This window comes from Grammomys surdaster, unplaced genomic scaffold (assembly GCF_004785775.1).
Source record: "Grammomys surdaster isolate TR1022 unplaced genomic scaffold, NIH_TR_1.0 126271, whole genome shotgun sequence".
Taxonomy (NCBI): domain Eukaryota; kingdom Metazoa; phylum Chordata; class Mammalia; order Rodentia; family Muridae; genus Grammomys; species Grammomys surdaster.
In genome coordinates, this window is record NW_021621071.1 from 7,589,852 (window position 1) to 7,608,154 (window position 18,303).

General features: G+C 44.3%; 1 protein-coding gene across 2 annotated transcripts in view; it reads right to left on the minus strand.

The window, feature by feature from the left end:
- Nucleotides 1-904: 904 nt before the first annotated feature.
- The window catches only part of Nup107 (nucleoporin 107), a 43,044-nt gene continuing 25,645 nt past the window's right edge, over nucleotides 905-18,303 (minus strand). Inside the window, exons 18-28 of one of the 2 annotated variants that reach the window (XM_028759043.1) lie at nucleotides 16,695-16,764; nucleotides 16,268-16,386; nucleotides 15,102-15,140; nucleotides 14,471-14,621; nucleotides 13,144-13,256; nucleotides 12,180-12,282; nucleotides 9,437-9,597; nucleotides 8,358-8,483; nucleotides 7,728-7,841; nucleotides 1,541-1,708; nucleotides 905-1,229 (exon numbers count right to left, since the gene is read on the minus strand). In XM_028759043.1, the coding sequence (XP_028614876.1) occupies nucleotides 1,122-1,229; nucleotides 1,541-1,708; nucleotides 7,728-7,841; nucleotides 8,358-8,483; nucleotides 9,437-9,597; nucleotides 12,180-12,282; nucleotides 13,144-13,256; nucleotides 14,471-14,621; nucleotides 15,102-15,140; nucleotides 16,268-16,386; nucleotides 16,695-16,764 (1,272 nt within the window). In that variant the 3' untranslated portion in view covers nucleotides 905-1,121. The remainder of the gene's footprint in view (nucleotides 1,230-1,540; nucleotides 1,709-7,727; nucleotides 7,842-8,357; nucleotides 8,484-9,436; nucleotides 9,598-12,179; nucleotides 12,283-13,143; nucleotides 13,257-14,470; nucleotides 14,622-15,101; nucleotides 15,141-16,267; nucleotides 16,387-16,694; nucleotides 16,765-18,303) is intronic. The other variant, XM_028759044.1, reaches the window with a different exon arrangement.

Sequence of the window (18,303 nt, forward strand, 5' to 3'; positions counted from 1 at the left end):
GACTCTGAATCCTATTTTGGCTTGTAAGTCCTTAGAACAAGCAGGTGCAGTTCCCTACAGTGACAGAACTCCAGTGATCAAACCTAAGAAAACTAATATTCATTGAATCACGCTAATACATAACCTCTTTCTAGGATAAAAGAAAGAGTTATACAGCCGGGCAGTGGTGGCGCACGCCTTTAATCCCAGCACTTGGGAGGCAGAGGTAGGCGGATTTCTGAGTTTGAGAGTTCGAGGCCAGCCTGGTCTACAGAGTGAGTTCCAGGACAGCCAGGGCTATACAGAGAAACCCTGTCTCGAAAAACCAAAAAGAGTTATAGATCACATGTGTGTTGTGTACGTGCACATGCGTGTAGGAGCTCCTGCCAGGGGCTCAGATCCTCTCTTCAGACAGGTTTATAAGTGACTGGGTTTGCCACCATTGTGGGGGCTGGGCTGGTTTCCATTTTTATGTGGATGTTTTGGCTGAATGCACGTCTGTTCATCCTGTGTGTGCCTGGTGCCCAGAAGCCAAAAGAGGGCACGGGATGGTGGGAGACTAGGATTACAGATGGCTGTGAACAACCTGTGTGTGCTGGGAACTGAACCCTGATCCAGACACTAGCTGCTGGGCTAACACTCCAGCTCCATTTAAACCTATGTGTGCTGGGAACTGAACCCTGATCCAGACGCTAGCTGCTGGTCTAGCGCTCCTGATCCATTTAAAAACACTCTTGCTAGATTCGTCTTGAGTTTAAAATTCAGAAAAATACCAAATTGTATGATAAATGAGAAGTTACTTACCTGGATTGAAAATGAATCTATTCTTTATTCTCTACTCTCTTTAAATTTTAATATGCCAGGAACTTATGATTATAGGGAAAATATATTACTTCCTTATTCTATTACATAAGAGAAACTCATATCTATAGAACAAAAAATTTATTTTGTATAATTTCTTTAAAAAATACATAAAGAAATACTGATATAATACAAAATCCAAATCCCCAAATTTTACATTTTTCCCCAAGAATGCCAAAGGAAAAAAAAAAAAACCTCAATAATTACAAATATGTATATTTGACCAAAATCAACCAAGCAAGCAAGCATCCTCCTGTAGTCATAGCATCAGAGAGTGTGAGTCAGGACTGGATCTCATAGCCAAGCGGGTCCAGGCCCTGGTCCAGGAGCATCAGGGAGGACTCCCTCAGCTTCTGCAGCAGCTTCCTGAGCTCTTCCTTAGAAAATACCTGACATTTAAAAGGAAAAAGGAAAAAAGACATTAAAAATAAGAATATCAACTTTAAAAACAACCCTAGTCAATCTTGAGGAATTTTCCTTGAAGCTCTATCTGTGTTGCTCAGAGAGCTCATGCTAGTTCCCGGCAGGCTTCTTTCTTATGTTCATATGTATAGACACATTCTGAAAAATAGTACACTGAAACTGCAACATTATTTCCGAAAATGCAAGAACTAAAAACTGTAAACAGGTATTCACAAATATTACCATGCAAGCGCATCAAGTGGGTAAAAGTTACAACTGCAAATGGTCACGGACTCACCAGGTAGAGCTTGTGGCGTTCAGAGGACACCATGTCGGCCAACTGCAGGCACTCCTGGTACTGCCCGGTGCTGTGTAGTATGGTGTGAAGCAGGAAGCACAGCATGGGGAGACAGAGCTTTCTCAGTAAGACCATCTGATGCGTCCGTTCAGGGTCGTCCTCAGCGTCCTACAGACAGGCATCCTGTCACCATCTGAATAACTTTAAGCTACACACCTTACAAATAGAGAAGCCAACTACAGCCAGTGTGGGGGCTTGTACCTGCCATCCTAACCTGTGGCACTTGGAGCCACGGCAGGAGGGCAAGTGCAGGGTCAAGGCAAGCCTGGTCTATACAGTATGCCTGGCTGCTAGAAAGGCCCTGTCTCAAAAGACATTAAAAAAACAAAACAAAACTAAACTAACAAAACCAACCAGTCAGTCAAGTTAGGACTCGACAGATTTAACCAAGGACAGATGAAAAGCATGGAGGGAAAGCTGCATCTACAGTGAACATGCATACTTTTCATTACTGTTTGCTAAGCAATCCCATAACACAACTGTTTAGACAGCGTTTCTACTAAAGTTGGTGTCTGTGATCTGAAAGACATTTACCGACCAGGAGGATGTGTGACAGATACATGAAAACACCCTCAATCCCTTTGATATGATGAAAGGGAACAGCTTCATCTCCACAGGGTCCTAGAATCAACGCCCCAGGCACGTTGAGGGTCAACTACTTAGTCAAAACCAGGACAGGAAAACACTACATTTCTTTTCCAAATCTTACCATGCTTATATTTTAAAATGTATGTGTATACGTTTGAATGTGAGTGGGGTGCACACGTGTGCATAAGTACCAGAGAATCACCTCCGGTGTCATCCCCAGGAACAGGGCCGCTCGCTGCCCTGGAGCTCACCAGTTAGGTTGGACTGCCTTGCCGACAAGCGCCAGTCTCCTCCTGCCTGTCCCTCCTCAGTGCTAGCTAGCATTGTAAGGAGAACTTCCGGGGGATCAAATACAGGTCCGGGGGCCTCAAAGGCACTATCAACTGAGCCACCACCCTAACCTCACCACACCTACTAAAATCTAAAACAGGCAGTGCCAATCATGGTAGCTGGTCTATCAAACTAGATTTTTTTTTTTTAAAGTAAAATTTTAGGACCAAAGACATGAAGATGAAAAGAATATGCTAGGAGACAGGATGAAATACGATGCTGCCAAATGTATTCTCAATGCATCTAGACTAATGACCCACAAAAAGAAAAAAGAAAAAAAGAACCAGAGACTGAATATCATATGAGTAAAAGCAGACAAAAATTACCAGTTATTTCCCTCAATACATGTAGGTGTAAGCACAGAAGTATCTATGATCTGAGAGTCCATACCAATCTGACATAATCAGGCCAGCAAAGAGGGTCAAGACAGGGGGAGCTCTTTAAGAACTTGTAAGCTTCTTTCTAGGAGAATATTTTTTGTACAGTTTTTTTTTTTTAATTTTTTTTTTTCGAGACAGGGTTTCTCTGTGTAGCCCTGGCTGTCCTGGAACTCACTCTGTAGACCAGGCTGGCCTCGAACTCAGAAATCTACCTGCCTCTGCCTCCAAGTGCTGGGATTAAAGGCGTGTGCCCCCACCGCCCGGCTCATCAAAGTCATTTTTAAAAGGTACCCAGACACATGAAGCTTCCTGTGTTACCCTGTGAACACGGAGGGAGGAGCTGCAGCGATGGCTCGGATGGCTCGGAGGTGGAGAGCACACGCTGCTGTTAAGGGAGGACCCTCCATGGGGGCTCTCGATGGGGGCTCACAAGCACTCCAGACTCAGGAATCCGAGGCCCTCCCCTGGCCTCCACAGACAACTGCACAATCGCACACAGCAGCATCACAGACAGGGACACACACACGAGTAATTTAAATGACTTTTTTTAGGAAGCGCTGGAGTTACCTCAGAGCACATAGTACCGTTTAATCCCTAGCAGCACAGGAGGGAAAATCAAATGGAGGTCTACAGAAGAGCTCACAGCGCAGGGTGTAACCGGACAGCAGCAGCAACAGACGAGCAAGCTAACGTTAGCTGCTCTTTGAGAAGCCTCCTAAATGAGTGTAAGATGGATGGGCTCCCAGGGAGGGAGCTGCCTGTTACCTACTGTGCTGAGATCTAATACAGAAGACCAAGCGTTAAAATGCATAACTTTAAGATGAAAACATTTGTTTTCTCAAGAGAAGGTACTATCTTCAGAGGTGGTCCTAACATGTAAACACCTAAGACCTTTCTATTCAGCTTGGGGACTCCTACATGAGACCCTTAAGACCGTCTTTCCCTGTGCACGGTGCCTCTGGTGCCTTCCGCCTCTAAGCAGCAGCCGCCCCTTAATCTCTTCTCACGGCTCACAACAGAGGCAAGGCCACTCTAGTTACCCATGGTGGAGTCATGCCAGTGTCTAATGCAGGGATGTCTGTAGTGCACAGGGACAGCTGGCCCAGCGGGTGGAGGGAGGGGCTGACGTCTGAGCACATGTCATGGAATCTGCCTGGGTAAGTAAGGGAAGGGTGCAGTTGTCTGATGCCTCTGTCAGGAACGTGCCAGCAGGAGTCCTGCTAGCTTCCGCTTCCTATCGACGAGTTGTACACTAAACTCAGTACATTCACCTTTGAAAGACTCTTTTAGATTAGTTCTGAGGCAGTAGGGAAGACTAGATCATTTTTATTTATATTTTTAAAGAAGTAGTTTTATTTGTGTGTGTGTGTGCCGCTGCCTGAGGGAGATACAAAAGGGACTCAGGCCCCTGGGAGCTGGAGTTACAGGTGGTCGTGAGCCGCCTTACATGAGTGTGGAGGTCCAGGATCGGACCTTCTGGAAGGGCGGTGCCCCTGACATCTGCCACCTCTCAGGATTTGTAAAATTCTTGATCATTCCTTGCTTTACAGCTCTCAAGAGATTCTGGACTATTTTATGGGTTTTATTATCTAGTCTAAAATTAATAATAAAATAAAAATACTTATGTATCAGTATGAACCTCTGGTTTTGGTATTTTGTTGCAGCATTCAGATTTTACTAGCTCAATCGTGACTCAGAAGAGAAGGATGTGGCCTAAGGAACCACTGAACATTTACAATTATGCTGGGAAGTTTTATTAGAAGTAGACTCTGGCCAGTTGGAGGTGGAACACACTTTTAATCCTAACACTTTGGGAGGCAGAGGCAGGTGGATTTCTGAGTTCAAGGCCAGCCTGGTCTATAGAGAGAGAGTTCTAGAACAGCCAGGGAAATCCTGCCTCAAAAAAAAAAGAAAAAAAGATGTAGTAGACGACTCTGAAGTAGTTCTGAAGTACTGTGCTTGCCTAATGTGTGTGAGGTCTGTGTTCAATCCCCAGTATCACAAATAAAAAACCAGAAAAGCCCAGAAGTGGACTCTAAACACAGTTAGCAGCAGCAGCAGTCAGAGGCCCTCGGCCCTGTCTCTGTTAATATTTACTTCTTGTCAGAAAGAGAAGCTAACGAGGTAGAAAACTGCAGTAACTAACTAAAGAGAACGCCATAGATACACTGTGAGGGGCAGAGGAAAAGTCCCCAGTGCACGTGACCTGCTGCTGACGACACACCAGCCATCTCACATGCAGCATTCCTAGTTCTCTTTAGGGATCAGTCTGCAGAAGCCACTGAGTAACTATCCTGTCCCATCTCAGGACCAGGGCTTGTTTTTGAGTACTGGTCCCCAGTGGGGAGAGTTGCTGAGGAATGTTCTGGAACCTCTAGGGAGTGGAGGCTTGTGGAAGTGTAAGAGGGTGGTAAAGGCTACAGCCTGACCACACGTCTTCCTTCCTAACTGCAGACACACGAGCTGCCTCTCACTCTTGCTGTCAAAAACCATGTCCCTCAAACAGCAAGCCCACACAAGCTCATTCTCTCCTAAGCTGCCTGTCTCTTATTAGGTGTTTGGGCACACACTGGATACCATTAGAGCAAAGCTACAAGGGGAAATACTTAGTTTCCCTGAAAGAAGACGGGTATGTGGTATCTGCAGACAGTCCTGGGGTCTAAGAGAACACACCAGTCTGACAATGGTGATCAAAGTGAGCAAGAAGGATCGGGGTGGGAGGAGGGGTGAGCGAGGAGAAACGAATCATTTTCTTACACAGCTAAAGAATCAGCAAACTGTAACAAGAGGAGATGAGAGGCTGTGGAGGAAGAGGAGAAAGTCTTCGGAGAAGTCACTAGCACAGGCTCGGCAGTCCTCCCACTGAACGCTGTACTCAACGGCTGTCGGTCTTCCCTCTCCACTCAGCATTGCTGCTGTTCGCTCAAGACCCTCTTAAGTACCATACTCTTAGGCATCCTGTCCAGACCCTTTCCAGCTAGAAGCACCTTGTCTCTCCTTTACTAACATGCTGTGGGTGGAACCCAGGGCCCCATGCATGCCAAGCTGTGCTGCCAAGTGCTACCCATAGCCCAAGAGATCTCTTCATCTGAACTTAAACTATAACTCAACTGTGATTTTCTTCTGACATTTACATCTTTTGGGGGAAAGGGACAGCTGCGGCTGCTCTTGACTCCTAATCCTCCTGTTTCAGTCCCCCAAATGCTGGGGTTACAGGCATGTGCCATCACTCCTAATTTATGCCATTTCATACTTCTGTAGCCCACTCTTACCCCAGAGGCGGAAGCGTGTATTTAAGAAGGACATGCTGAGCCGTGGTCATGGGCAGCCGAGGACAGGGCTCTAAGTGTCAGACCTACAGTGTCAGACCTGCTTGTTTCTACGTCAAGTTAAATACACACCATTAAACATGTAGGCTTGGGGGAGGGGGGCTGAGAGATGGCTCAGGGGTTAAGAGCACTTGCTGCTCGTGCAGAGGACCTGGGTTCAGTTCTAAGCACCCACATGGTGGCTTGCCATGACACCTTTCTCTAGTTCCAGGAGATGTGTTCTCCTTCCGACCTCTGCAGACACTATGCACATGTGGTACATACACAGAAATGTAGGCAAAGTACTCATATACAATAAAATAGATATATCTAATAACATTCTTTAAAAATAGACTCTAGCTAGGTGGCATTTATCTGTAAACCAGCTATCAGAAGGATTTCAAGTCAGGGTGGGCGGCCTGGCACATTGTGAGTTCAAGGCCTGGTTGTACTATGTAATACGACCCTAACTAACTCAACAACTTAGGTAAAGAAATGAATAAATAATACCATTATTCTAATGGTCTAGAATTTTAAAACTTAGACTTTAGGTAGTCCAAGTGAACATACTGAATATGAGTAGTTTACTAAAGAATGAAATACTTAGGGCTGGAGAGATGGCTCAGGGGTTAAGAGCACTGATTGCTCTTCTTCCAGAGGTCCTGAGTCAAGTCCCTGGCAGCCACATGGTGGCTCACAGCCATCTGTAATGGGATCTGACGCCCTCTGCTGGTGTGTCTGAAGAGAGCGATGATGGATGCATATACATAAAATAAATAAATCTGAAAAAAAGAAACACTCCTATTTCAAGCTAGTATTTTCAGTTAAGCTTAAAACGGAGGTTTTAGTTATGACTACCAATTTTATATAAAGCCTGTAGATGTTCTTATTTAGAAAAAAAACATTAGAAGATACAGTACACGTGGCGTTTCTTACTACTGTTGGTTACTAATTTACTTAAAAAGGGACTGGAGAGATGGCTCAGAGGACCCAAGGTGGATCCCTAGCACCCACACGGTGGCTCATAACCATTTTTTGCTCTACTCCCAGGGGACCCAAACGTCTTCTCTGGCCTCTGTGGGCACCAGGCACACACGTGCTGTACAGAGATACATTTATACACATGAAGTGACTAATAATAAATACTTTTTTTTGTTTGTTTGTTTTTGTTTTTCAAGACAGGGTCTCTCTGTATAGCCCTGGCTGTCTTGGAACTCACTCTGTAGACCAGGCTGGCCTCGAACTCAGAAATCCACCTGCCTCTGCCTCCCAAGTGCTGGGATTAATAATAAATACTTAATACACTTATGTGTGTGTGTATTTTATACACACGTGAGTTGGTGCCCATATGTGGATCTGAAGGTCAGAGGACAATTTGCAGAAGTCAGTTCTCTCCACCATGTGAACCCTGGGGCTCGAGCTAAGGTCACCAGGCTTGGTGACATCTGTCTTTGCCAGCTGAGCCATCACACTACGGGCTTGTTAATATTTTCAAAGCTAGAAACAAAACACAGAGCTTACCTCTCTGACATCCACCATCCATCCTCCATCCACAAACAACAAGACGTTGTACATTTTCTCCTTCACATCAGCAGTCAGGGCATCCAGATGTCCTTTCCAAATATTATGATCCATCTGCAGAGCAAGCACAAGCAAGACATGATGGACCAAATCAGCACATGACACATGTTTAGAATGTAGACAAAACCACCGTTCTTATGAGCTGATTCAGACAGCCATGTACATAAGGAAAAACAATTAACAAAGATAAAAGGAATGCAAAAATGTTTATTTAGTAAATGATACTATTGTCTAAAAGCTTTTTTCCTTGCTTGCTTTCTCTCATTTTGCTTTCCCAAGTCAGGTTCTCACAGGTGTAGCTCTGGCTGGCCTGGGATTCAGGATATAGAACAGGCTGGCCTTGAACTCATGGAGATCAGCGTAGATCTGGTTCCCAAGTCCTGGGATTAAAAACATGTGCCACCATGCCCAGCAACATTTCTCAGCACAAGTCAGCCATGGAAAGGCCAACAGGCTTCAAAGCAGAGTGTGTAACATGACCATCCCATTCCAATCAGAACATACATGCTGAAACTGATCGGAACACACACACTTCTCAACAGGCTCACCTCAGACTCACATTTGCCTTACCTCATACTTCTTCTCTTTGTGTTCATAGGCCACTTTCTCTGTAAAAGTTGCTTGTGATAACAGTGTCGGCTTCTGTGGAGCTGAATTCATGTGTTTAAACCACTCGTTGAAGGTTTCATGGGCTTCCTAGAATGTGATGTTAAGCAGAACAAAAACATGGTTTTACATTTTGCTTTCTTCAGACAGGGCCTCAGATTTGTGGCAATTCTCCTGCTTCAGTTTCCTGAATGTTGGAGGTTATAGAATGTTTTCATTTTTACTGCTCAAAAGTTCTAGATCTTAGAAATAACTCTTCCTCAAAAATCATGAACAAACAAATGTTCTCCATAGTGACAAACGGTGGCAGAGTAACCTGCGCTGTGCTCAGTATCTACTGTTATCCAGCATGGTACTGACATACTGTCCCCAGTCACTCTGAGGCATGTGTACTTGCTTATCTTCTTGATTAGCCTATTGGCTCTTACACTCCAAGACAGACTCTGTCCTCAAACTCTGCCTTTCTAGTTGGTCACAGCAATCACTTACGTGCTGAATGAACTTGGACTGCGAACGCCGTTACTTTTACTCCAATATATATGGAGCACATTGCCTTTGTAAGTCACTGACAAAAGCACTACAGCTGACACTACAGTCTTAACAACGTAGCTGCAGGCGTCACACACTATCTCACCTGGTCAGTGATTGACAGATCCATGCCAATGATGACAAGACCATGGTATCACCCTCCTATTAGTGAGTCAGCACTGACTTTAAAGGGGACCTCAGATGGATCTATCACCACCTTTGGAAAAAGTTCCAACTCCCCAGGGCTGGAGAGATGGCTCGGCGGTTTAGAGCACTTGCTGCACTTGCAGAGGTCCTGAGTTCAGGTCCCAGCACCCATATGAGGCAGCTTACAACGGTCTGAGTCCAGTTCCAGGGGATTAGGTGCCTCTGGCCACCAAAAGCACCTGCACGCACGTGCACAGACCCACTTGCAGACATATACATGTTACATAATTAAAAATACAAAATTATATAATTCAGTTCAAGAGAGGCTCAGGAACACCATCACAAAGGCTGGTTTCTCTCAGGCTCACCAGGTAGGCTCGGATACACAGATGCTCTCGGATGGCGTTATCGTCCTCAGCAGGAAGAGGGCTGTCCATGCCTTGCTCCTCCCACTGATTATAGATCTCTGCGATGGAATCCTGAGGGATTTTCACAAACACTTCTTTTGCAGCTTCATGCTTCTTTAATGCTGTGAAAAAAAAAATCAGTATATATGGAATTCTGTGTACTGGTGGTTTCTGCTTGTCCTAGCGTCTTTGTACAGAGTCCCGGCCAGCCTTGAACTCTCCCTAGCGCTGGATTAAAGGCATGCACCACCACAGAGTCTTGTGCTCTGACTGCTTCTTAGAGCATCAAATCACTGATTACAAGTTCTAGCTCAGGTCGGAGACTTCTTTAAAGGTCTTGGCGATCTTTCTACTTAATGGGCTGGCTCTTTCCTAACTCAGTGTGACAGGAACACAAAGGCAGTCACTTTCATAGACATCTATCTCTTCAAGGAAAAAAAAAGATATTTCTCAAAGGCTAAGAGCTATGGTATCATTTATGATACTTTAATTTTACAGTACTATAGTTTTATAATTTATAATCATTTTCCATTACTATAACGGAAACTTACTGTTAAGTGGTTTTGGTTTCATAACACAAGATCTGACAGAGAAGCTGCTTCTCTCCCCTTTGGTGGAAGTATCAAAACCAAAACCGAGGAGGTTGAGGCATTCTGTCTGAGAAGCTGGCCATGGCAGACAGCTGACTAGAAACTGCATTTCTCACATCATATGACCCTGCTTCACAGGCCTTCCCAGCACAGGGAGGCCGCTCTGCCTCAGCCTTAGCTTGTGACATGACAAAACCAGATGTCTCCTAGGACATCTTTTAGAAATAGAATTAGGGCAAAATGTATTCTACTTATGGATCCAGTCAAATAGCTTTTGATCTATGCAACTTAAAGTTCAAGTCTACCTGGTAATTGTGTTTAGAGAAGAACACTGAACTGTAGCCTCTCAGAGAGACAGAAAAAAAAAAAGAGAGAAGTTATCTGTGCAAAACCAGAAGGCTTTCTTGGCTGAAGGAACCGTTTTTTTTTTTGACGAGTGTAAACAAGGGCCTAGGACTCTCAGATTGCAAACCAATTCGGAAGTGTCCTAACTTCATCTCTGTTGCTCTGATAAAATAGTCTGGCAAAAAGCGACACAGGGGGAGAGGGCCTCCTTTCACTATATACATGGCTCATACCTCCAAACAGTCACATGGCAGCCACAGTCAGGAGGAGAGAGGCTGCAGTAAGCTCTCTGGCTTGCTCTCCCTTTACTGCAATACAGTGCAGGAGGCCGTGCCTAGTGAACAGTGAGCTACTATAAGAGGTGAAGTATATAAATCTCCTTGATTTCTGAAGGATTATGTTTGTTTTCTCTTAGTTCCTGTTTCTAGGTTGCCACAAAATTTGGTATCATGGTAATAAGGTGCAGTTTTGTGAAGTTTTATTTTAGGGGATTACTAAATAATGGCTTCCCTAATTGTCCATAAAGGAAAGTCACTCTGAAACTGAATGACATGAGGAAACCTTTACAAAGTGTCTGTGGATAGGACTCCTGCCGAGCTTGCTCAGGTGTCTGTGCTAGCATGTGCTAGCACCTGAGATCCAATGCTATACCCTTCTTCATGGGATCGCTCAGCGTTTTCCCTGCACATGCAGTGTGGTCCCTTGGTCACCTGTTTCTGTCTGGAGATCTACACAGCAGTTTTTGCTAAAGAGCTACTGACTTGGGGCTGTGAAGTGACTCAGTGGTTGGAGCCCTGGCTTCTACTCTAGATGATCCAGGTTCAATTCTCAGTACCCACGGGGCAGCTCACAGTTGTCTGTAACTGCAGTTTCAGGTGATCCATGGCAACATACATGCATGTACTGCACATATGTATACATGCAGGCAAATACCCATACACATAAAATAAAATAATCTTAAAAACAAAACAACAAAAAAAGAACTATTGACTTAAGACCAAGGTGGCCTGTGCTATGTAAGTCAAGGAGCTAGCTGAGGGGATATGTCAGTAGGTACAGGTGCTTACTCAAAGCCCAGAGACTGGGCTGGTTCATCACTGGGCCCAACATGGTGGAGAGGGAAGCTGTAGGTGGTAAGGATATGTAAGTAAGCTGTCTGTGATCTCCATACACATGGCACATGCATACTCCCCAACTCAAAACACTAAGTAAATAAAGAACAAGCGCCTGCTGTCGTGATGGACAAAGGTCAAAACTGTACTCTAGTCTCCCTGACTGAGCATGCTAGGGACAGTCAGCTCGGGCCTATAACTATCAGCCTGTTCAGCGTTCACTTAATTCGTTTCTATCATGTGTAAGAGTGTTCTGCCTCCATGTATGTATGTGCATCAGGTATGGACCTGGTACTCACAGGGGCCAGAAGATCCCCTGGAACTGGAATCATGGATGGCTGTAAGCTGGGAATTGAACTTGGTTCCTCTATAAGAGCAACAAACTCTTTTAACCGTGAGCCATCTCCTCACAGTTTACTGACTGAACGGCTGACCGTCCTAAAGTCAATTCAGATGATTTCTTTATGGTGCACGGGATCAGATGGCGCCCAGAGCACAGGGAGGCAACTGATTGCCCAAGATCAACTGATCCCTGGTCCTGAGGTGAGCTTAGGTCCTTACCAACTGTCCTCCTTTCCCATTCACTGAACTAAGTTCTGCAAAAACAAAAGTTAGACACACGAGGATCAGATCAGAGGCTATAAGAGGACAACCCACCTAAGAACTTCCTCATGATGGCGTTGCCTTGCCTCAGGGCTTCTGCTCTCTGTGCTGGGTCAAACACCAGCCAGTCAATCACATCTATCTTCAGGCGGTCCTCCTAGACAATGAAAGTCGACAAAATCATTTTACTTCAAAGATATCTGCACGTGAGTGAAGCTTATGATGGACTCTAATGAAAACCACTTCCCATGTTATACAGAATGCTGAGAGGACCGGGCTTTCCTCAGTCTGCTCTACTTAACACTTTTCTACAAACTACAGAAAACCTCATTGGCCTGTGAATCCGGAATTAATTACTGTATGTGCCACCAACCTAACTCATCTGGTACGGGATGCAGGAAACAACCTGAAGCTCACAAACACTAGGCAAGCACTCTAGCACGGAGCCACACCCCCGAGCACTCCAGCACTGAGCCACACTCCCAGTTCCGAGCTGTTTTCCTTCTCAGTTTTCATCTTCCTAAAGACTGAAGTCAGTGGCTTTTACAACATCAGGTAGATCCTGATGATCAAAAAGTCAGCATTAGGTCTGCGCTGAAAGGAAGCCTTCCGTAACATAACTCAGTGTTTCAATAAAACCTTAAATTGTTCCCAATTTTTGTCATTTAAAAGGCACTGAGGGTGGAGAGATGGCTCAGTAGTTAGGAGCACTGGCTGGTCTTCCAGAGGTCATGGGTTTGATTCCCAGAATCCACTTGGTGACTCACAACTCCAGTTCCAAGGGATTCAGTGCCCCCTTCTGGCCTCCCTGGGTACCCCAACCATGAATAAGGTGCACAGACATATATATGCATGCAAAACACCAATGTACATAAAATAAATATATTAAAAAAATGTAAAGGTCTTTACATTCTTTAAAAAGACAGACAGAAGCCAGTGTGAAAAAGCAAGTACACCAAGAAACAAGGCGACAGCCTCTAAGTTCATTGACCTCTCATTTCCTTCTCGCCCACATTACCTCAGTAGTGCCAGTATCTAGGGATGGAGACAGGTCATGGTGACTAAATTCACCATTATCTTTCTTCCGAATATTTTCAACTACGGTTTTTGTTATCGTCGCAACATCCAAATCTAAGGAATTTTTGGAAATAACAAAACAACAGAGTAATTATTAATATGAACATTCTTTGAACAGTTACAATATTTTGTAAATTTGGAGTGATTCTTTTTCATATTTTTGGCACTGATGACCAAGCTTTACAGATGCTGGGTAAGCATTCTGCCAGTGAGCTATGTCCCCAGCACTACAGCAATTTCTTAAAGCTCTATTACATACTGCCAGTGAAATGGCTCAGCAAGTGAAGTGGCTTGCCACTAAGTCTGGTGACTAGAGTTAATCCCCAGAACCCAGATGGCGGACGGAGAGTATCACTCCTGTGGGCTGTTTTCTGATCTCCACATGTGGACCATGGAACATGAACATGTGTGCACTGCCAAAAATGTATTTTAAACATAATATATAAATTTTAAAACACTACAGAAAATATTATAATTTAAAAATATTCTAGACTGGGTGTGGTGACTTATGCCTGTAATCCTAGCACTTAGTAGGTGAGGAAGCATTACTGAATCTGAGGCTAGCCTGGGCAAGTTCCAGGCCAACTGAGGCTATAAAGTAAGACTTTTTCTCTAAAAAAATAAAAGCAAAAATATAAGCAAAATATTTACATAAGGAAAAGTTATTTTCATCTTCTAAAAAAAATTCACTGAGATTTTTACTTCTGTTTTCCCCCCTCAAATAAGACATTATACAAGACAAATCCGGAACCCAAAATGAGAACCTGCCCACAAAGGTCAACCCTGAGAGGAGAAGATGGCTCAGTGGGTAACGCCTGTGCTGCACAAGCGTGAGGACCCGAGTTCAAATCCCTGTGCAATCGAATGAAAAGCTGGATGCTGTAGCCTGAGTGTGGGACAGAACATCTGTGGGGAGATGGAGGCAGAGGCAGGAGGATGCCCAGAAGCCCCTGGGCCAGCTAGCATGTCCCATGCAGCAGGAAAACAACAGAGACCCCCACTTTAAAACACAGTAGAAGATGGGGACCAGTATCAGAGGTCATTCTCTGACCTGCACACTTGAGCTGTGGCATGTTTATGCTATGCATGTGCAGATTCCCCCTCCCCTTTCTTTTATGCATAAACACAATTTTTATGTGAATAGATATAGGGGATAAATATGATAAAATATCTATAAATATTCATTTGAAAAACAATATAACAAAACTCATTATTTTATGCAATATACACCTAGAAAGAAAGAACAGATTAAATTCTTAACTGCTTACCTGCTTCCTTAGCCAGCTCTAGACACTGGTGCCGCTGCTCAAATTCTGTAACACCTTCCAAAAACAAGGCGTACTGGGCAACAGCGAGGTCCTGAGGCAGATGACAGGTGTAGAACGCTATGAGGTTTGTGTGCTTCTCACTTATTAGCAGCTATGGAACACAAAAATCAAAGTATACCAAATAAATTAGCAGGGTTTTGAAAGAAAACTTTGCTTCAAAGTTGCAAATGTATTTGGGCAAGATTCATAGATATGTGCTTCAGACCATAATCCTTTTCTAGAAATGCATTTAGAAAAATTCAAAGATCTCTATGGAGTCCAGTGGCTCCCAGAGTCCACAGTGTTAAAATACCATCATTTGAGGGGTGGAGAGACGCTCTGAGATTGAGAGCACTTGTGGCTCTTGTAAAGGACCCAGGATCAGTCCCCAGTGCCCACATGGTGGTCCCCAATCGTTCATCCAGTGTTCTCTTGTGACCTCTAACACCATTGTGAGCACACATAAACATGCAGGCATAATACTTACACATATAAAATAAACAGACATGTTAAAAGACAGTACCATTTTGATTTTTGTTTTTATTAAAATTAAACAAAAAAAAAATCAAGTTGTAGATTCTTAAAAGCTTACCTGTATATATGTCTTTAGAACTTCAATGGAAACTTCTTCCTTCGTAAGAAAAGCACACAATCCAGATGTTAACATCACCACTTTAGGTACAATAATATACAATTTCTAATAAAAGTTTAACTTTTAAATGCGTGAAGAAATTGAATATTTACACTAAGTGGTAACTACCTAAGCCGAATGCTTTTGAAGCCCGTGCACTGTTCAGTTCATCACACACAAACAAACAACCCGCTCGCTCTCTTAAACAGTCATCTATTGTGTATGCAACTCCCGGGGACAGTCCTCTCGTTCCATTCTGTGGGGTCTAGTGACTGGACTCAAGTCAGGAGGTGCGGTGGCAAACATCTTTTATCTGCAAGAGGTCAATGGTCTCTTAGCATGTCTTCGTGGGTAGGTCCTGTTTGGTTTATGGAGGAAGGGAGTTCTTCTCTACCTAGAATTACACAGCTAGCAGTTACTGAGCGAGGATCTGAGTGGAGATCCTTGAATCCAAGCTGTAGCTCCCACTTCCTGTCACTGTGCTTGCGTATGCACTCCTACCACAGTGTCATCAAACATTCAGAGGAAAGAAACAAAGAAAGGAAAAAGAAACTAGTTTAATTCTCACACAGAATGTATTTTGATTTCATTAGCTTAGCTGGATACCAACGAGGACTAATTTCTTTAAATCTGGGCAAGCAGTAGCACTCTCGGGCCATAGACTAGACTCTACAAATCACTCACAGTGAGTTAGCACGAGGAGACCATATGAGGTGACCCCGATTGTCAGGAGCCGTCTACAAAGGGCTGAGGCATACAAGCAAGTGTTCAGGACGGCCCACTGCTCTGCGTGGCTGTGACAGGTGAGCTCTAGGAGGCGGGGCCCAGAGACTGCGTACCAGGATTGCTTCCTGCTGCTAATACGGCCTTTCCTGTCACTATTACACAGCCTAGCTTTTAGCCACAGAATAACGGGAGAGTTAAGTTTCCAGAAGCCTTCAGTTTCCAGCTCCCTAAACAGTAAGACAGCGTTATAAGACCGGAGCTCAGCAGTCTTCGTCCTCTGTCCAGAGCTGTGTCTGTCCTGCCTCAGCCGTGCCTGTGCAGGCCAGGGCCCGTCCTGGCACCTGATGACAGGTGGTTAACTGCATGCAGGGAGAGCAGGAAACGCTGCCACCTTCACTTACTTTGGTCTGTAGTCCCAGGGTGCGGAAAAACAGAATGAGGTGTGTCATAAAGCGGAGGAGGTGTCCGGGTAGACTGCTTCTGCTCTTGGACAGCCATTTGCTAAACTCATCCATCAAACCTACAAAGCCATCAGAGCAAAGGTTTGACAGTAAGAAACATTCAGGGGAGCAAGAAGTGTCACCAAGGACACCCCAGCTCATCTACGGTGTCTGAGAGTTTCACTGCCAACCCCCACCACAGGATGATCTCCAACCCAAAAAGGGCTCAAGTCACATTTGGCCTCACAGTGACAAGCAAACATGGTCACATGTGAGGGGTGGCTGTCAGTGAAGGACTAGAGGTAGTGAGTCTGTGTACTGCTTGAATAACGGCTATTTCAAAGACAAATGAAGAACTCAGGCAAACTAAAGTAAACCTGTGTCTTACCATCAATGTCTCCCAGGATAAGAAACTTCTGAACTATATGGTAATGTTCTTGATTCTCTTCCAGAACTCTCTGAAAAAAGGTTTTACATTGCCGTAAGTCTTCTGCGTTCATTCTGAAGGATGTATTCATTGCTAAGTATCAGGTTTTTTTGTTGTTGTTGTTTGATTTTGAGACAGGGTTTCTCTGTGTAGCCCTGGCTGTCCTGGAACTCACTCTGTAGACCAGGCTGGCCTCGAACTCAGAAATCCACCTGCCTCTGCCTCCCAAGTGCTAGGATTAAAGGCGTGCACCACCACTACCTGGCTAAGTATCAGATTTTAATGGGACATATAAGAAGCTAGAAATGAAAGGCTTTAAGAAGATAAAAGGATGGCACACACACAAACCCAGAACTGAACGGTATCTCCCACTGGACAGTCTATTCTTAGGGAGTGTAATTGTACTTATTATCTTTTAAAACACCCTTAACCCTGTGTGTGTGCATGCATGTGTACAGGCATGCATGCCCCAGTGCCACTGGAGGTCAAAGGACAACTTGTGGGAGTCCAGTGTGTCCAAACACCACGTGGGTCCTAGAGAGGAAAGCCAGTGGTCAGCCTCAGCCCGGAGTCTTCCCACACTGAGCGGCCTGTGGGCCCACACTCACTATTCTTTACATTTCAGTCCTGCTTATCTTAGCATACCATGGCAAGCTAGAATGGAAGGATCCACAGGTCTGAGGCAAAATAAACGACAAGCTAATCTTTCAACACAAGCAGCACTATGCAAAGTCCTTTTGAGGTTATTTTCTTCTACACGTGTCACTGAGAGTAACAAAACACAGTTGTGACCAGACACCAATGAGTGAACTAGGTAGCTACCATGCTTTTTTTGAAAAATGGGTCACCTTTTTTGTGCCAAATACATTTTCTTAGTAGTCAATTGTCTTTAATGTTTATGGTTTGTACATTCCAAGCATTTGCTCTGTCTGGCACTAGCTCAATTAAAGGCACAGCTAAGGCTCCAGACTGTTTCTTCCCGAGGGAAGCCAACTCTGCCAGGACCATTTCTCTGACACTGTCACCGTTTCCTATGAAACCAAAGGTCACCTGATGCCTCTTAGGCTCACATAAAAGCTCTTTGTCATTGAAACTGGGACCTACCGGTGCTGCCTCGTCCTTAGGGCCTGAGGAAGTGCCCCTGCTGCTTTCTAGAAGGTTCTTGTCATTCTTATTTATGCTTCTGCTCAGATCTTTCCCCCAAACACAATCTCCTTAAATTATTAGGGTTCTTCATTAATTTTATAATGACTGACATTTTCAAATCTCCTCATTCAAAATTATGTTTTATTTTCCTCATGTCTTTATGTCTCCCAATAAAGTTCTATCACTGGCTTTATGAGAGTCCTGAAACTCTTGATGAAGTTGATCTCTAGCCTTGTCTGTTTAGTCATTCACTTAAACGAGACTCTTGGGGAGCAGGATGCTGCACCGGCTTCTAAGTGGTCATAGCAAGCACAGATGGTTCCATAACGCTGTGAGTTACCTAGTGACTCTAACACATGACCTGTAACTCCTTAGTAATGCTGTGAGTTACCTAGTGACTCTAACACATTACCTGTAACTCCTT